The sequence below is a fragment of the Sinocyclocheilus grahami genome, unplaced genomic scaffold (assembly GCF_001515645.1).
Source record: "Sinocyclocheilus grahami isolate Dianchi unplaced genomic scaffold, SAMN03320097.WGS_v1.1 scaffold623.1, whole genome shotgun sequence".
Taxonomy (NCBI): domain Eukaryota; kingdom Metazoa; phylum Chordata; class Actinopteri; order Cypriniformes; family Cyprinidae; genus Sinocyclocheilus; species Sinocyclocheilus grahami.
In genome coordinates this window covers 228,591-232,041 of record NW_015505802.1, presented here as the reverse complement: position 1 = coordinate 232,041, position 3,451 = coordinate 228,591, and the positions used below count along the sequence as shown (strand labels likewise).

The 3,451-nt window shown below is 36.7% G+C and overlaps 1 protein-coding gene across 1 annotated transcript in view; it reads left to right on the top strand.

Moving 5' to 3' along the window:
• The first annotated feature begins 1,065 nt into the window (after nucleotides 1-1,065).
• Nucleotides 1,066-3,451, top strand: part of LOC107557904 (serine/threonine-protein kinase PAK 7-like) — a 14,142-nt gene continuing 11,756 nt past the window's right edge. The window contains exon 1 of the mRNA XM_016241484.1: nucleotides 1,066-1,258. Within this exon, the coding sequence (XP_016096970.1) occupies nucleotides 1,134-1,258 (125 nt within the window). The 5' untranslated portion in view covers nucleotides 1,066-1,133. The remainder of the gene's footprint in view (nucleotides 1,259-3,451) is intronic.

The window sequence follows — 3,451 nt, the reverse complement described above, 5'->3', positions numbered from 1 at the left end:
TTTTGGTTTGACTGTATATCAACATGTCTATAAGATAATCATTTTTTTAAAGTAATTCTATCATGATTCTTCTTATTATGAAAATATGAAACAAAATATGAAGTATTACTAGTGTAATATTTCTCTGTAAAAAAAAAAAGGTTTTAAGATAAATAATATCATGATTATTTTATTTTTACAGTCCCACAGTCCCATATTTATAGTTGTCTAAATTTCTTTGTTTTTATTAAGCTTTTATTTTGGCAGAAAATCACGGGAAGTTTCCCTTTTGTTAATATGCGCATCTCATTACAAGTTTGGGAAGATGGTTTGGTGTGTGTTATATAATGTATAATGCTCATTATATTGGACACAGACTCGAGTCGCTCCGAGACACTGAAAGCACTGCATCACGAGCTGCTCGTCTGTAAATGGACACAGTGCTGTAACTGATTACATGGTATCTGGATTACATAATCAGAGTCCAGAAATATTACATTTTAAAATCATAATTAGATTACAGTTACTTTTATGGTTTACATGATTACATATTATTCACACAATGGCAGTAAATTATTCAAAATGTATTGATTCAGCCCAATTCTTTCTAAATGAACCTACCACTTATATACAGTTTGGGAAAGCCTGAGTAATGTAATGTTTAATGCATTTCATGATGTTGACAACAAAAAATTGAATATATTTTCTTTTTTTTGTTGTTGTTTTTTTTATGGTACAAAATAATCCAATTCAAGTCTATTTGATAATCGAGTTAGGTCAAAAGTAATCAAAAAGTAGTCAGACTACATTACGTAATATGTGTAATCCAGATTGTTTTATTAACTGCAATATTCGTTATCAGAGCTGGGTAGTAGCTGATTACATGTAATCTGGATTTCGTAATCTGTACGAATCTGTACGTAATCTGTAATCAGTAATGAACTACAATTTGTAAGTATTCTAGCCGCTTTACTCTGAAACACACGGTATATATATATATATATATACTCAATTCGCAGACTTTGCATGCTAATAACTGCTGTTTTATTTCAAATGATTTTCAGCCCTCATTCATGATGAAGCAGAGATGATCAGACACAGGTCTTTGAGAGCATCTAGATGTTTTCCTGTTCATCTGCTTGCAGGTGGTCATCATGAGAGACTACCATCACGAGAACGTGGTCGACATGTACAACAGTTATCTGGTCAGTGATGAACTCTGGGTAGTGATGGAGTTCCTGGAGGGCGGAGCCTTGACTGACATCGTCACTCACACCAGGTTAGAGCCGATCGTCCAATCAGAATCAGAGTCTGAACTAGCTGATTTCACACTGATGCATTCATCTGATCTTTTGATTCAAAGTACACCAAGATCCAAGTGAAAGAGAAAATGATTAAGTGAGATTATACACTAGGCCTCGTTATTGAGTTTGTGTCAGAAATACCTAGATCACCTAGATCGTGGACTTGATTGCACAGATACTATTTAAACTGAGCTGAGCTGGATGATGATGAACTGAATTCAATGATGAACTGCCTTTAACTGAAGATTGAGTGTTTACTATTGTCCTTCTGCATTACTGACACACTATTTTCATATTTAATACTGTAAAACTGCTTTGACACAATCTGTATTATTACAAGCGCTTGATAAATAAAGCTGACTTGACTTGACGAGATGTTTTGGTCTCATTAATAGTGAATATGTTTAACACGTTTCACAATCAGCTTTGATCTAATATGAAACTGAGAGTAATATTACACTTCTGCAGCTGATTTATGCAGCGGTTTGAGTGCAGCATTATCTGCTGGAGACAATAGTCCAGTGATGAATTATTATTGTGAAAGTTTGTGGTGGAGTTTGTTTTAAACGCTGCCTCTGCTCTCGAAGCGTCTGTATAATTACAGTAATTGGCGTTGTTCGTCAGTTCGGTGTTGCGCGGTGTTGGACTGTAATTGCACGCTTTCAGACACACGCATGACCCGTCGGCACGACACACTTCCATCCCACCACAGAGAGGAAGAGCAGCTTCTGTTTCTGATGCGCTTTATTTCTGTCCTGTTTGAGACGCTAATAGAGACGCTCATGTCTACATAGACAGATCCCTTCTTAGGCAGCATCCTGAGTGACACACGGGTCTGAATCAGCAGATGGATCATGTGATTCTCACAGCCAATTCCACCTAAGGTTTAAATAGAATTAGTTTGACTAATTTCATTGTTTTTTGTTTAATTTCATCTTTTTAGTGTCGAATGTATTCATAAAATATTTCATGTTTAAATCCTCCTCATCACATTGTGTCACGATTGACACATGCTTACATTCAAATGCTTATCCAGAGTACAGTCGGAAGCAATTGCATTTCAAAATGAATAAAAGATACAAGATGTAAGAGTAACAATAATGCAGACATTAATAGAAGAAAACAAGGGAAAGACTGAAGGAGGTGAGGTCAAACAAAGTTCACATTCTAGATGTTTTGACAACATTTCTGTTAATAAATGTGGAGATTGTACCTAAACACAAACTCAGTCATTAAAATGAGATTTACAGTTTGTGTCTTAACATCTGAACTAGGGATGCACCGATATGAAAATTTTGGCCTATACCGATAACCGATTATTCTTTATTTTTGAAAGCCGATAACCGATATGTTGGCCGTGCTTACATTCAAATGCTTATCCAGAGTACAGTCGGAAGCAATTGCATTTCAAAATGAATAAAAGATACAAGATGTAAGAGTAACAATAATGCAGACATTAATAGAAGAAAACAAGGGAAAGACTGAAGGAGGTGAGGTCAAACAAAGTTCACATTCTAGATGTTTTGACAACATTTCTATTAATAAATGTGGAGATTGTACCTAAACACAAACTCAGTCATTAAAATGAGATTTACAGTTTGTGTCTTAACATCTGAACCAGTGTTATTTTACTATTTATAACAGAAAAAATGAGCCGATATGGGCCGATACCGATATGGTGGCCGATATATCGTGCATCCCTAATCTGAACCAGTGTTATTTTACTATTGTTAATATACTGCTGTGGTTTTTATTCATACTTTGAAGTATCTTTTATTTTTATATTTTCAGTCTTTATACTTTCAATTTTAGTTAGAGTCAGTTGGAGTTGGGTGGAGTCAGGTGGAGTCGGTTGGAGTCAGGTGGAGTCGGTTGGTGTCAGGTGGAGTCGGTTGGAGTCAGATGGAGTTGGTTTGAGTCGTTGGAGTCGGGTGGAATCAGTTGGAGTTGGGTGGAGTTGGATGGAGTTGGATGGAGTCAGATGGAGTTGGTTGGTGACAGATGGAGTTGGTTAGAGTCAGATGAAGTTGGTTTGAGTCAGTTGGAGTCGGGTGGAGTCAGATGGAGTCGGTTGGAGTCAGGGGGAGTCGGTTGGTGTCAGATGGAGTTGGTTTGAGTCAGTTGGAGTTGGGTGGAGTCAGATGGAGTCGGTTGGAGTCCGATGGAGT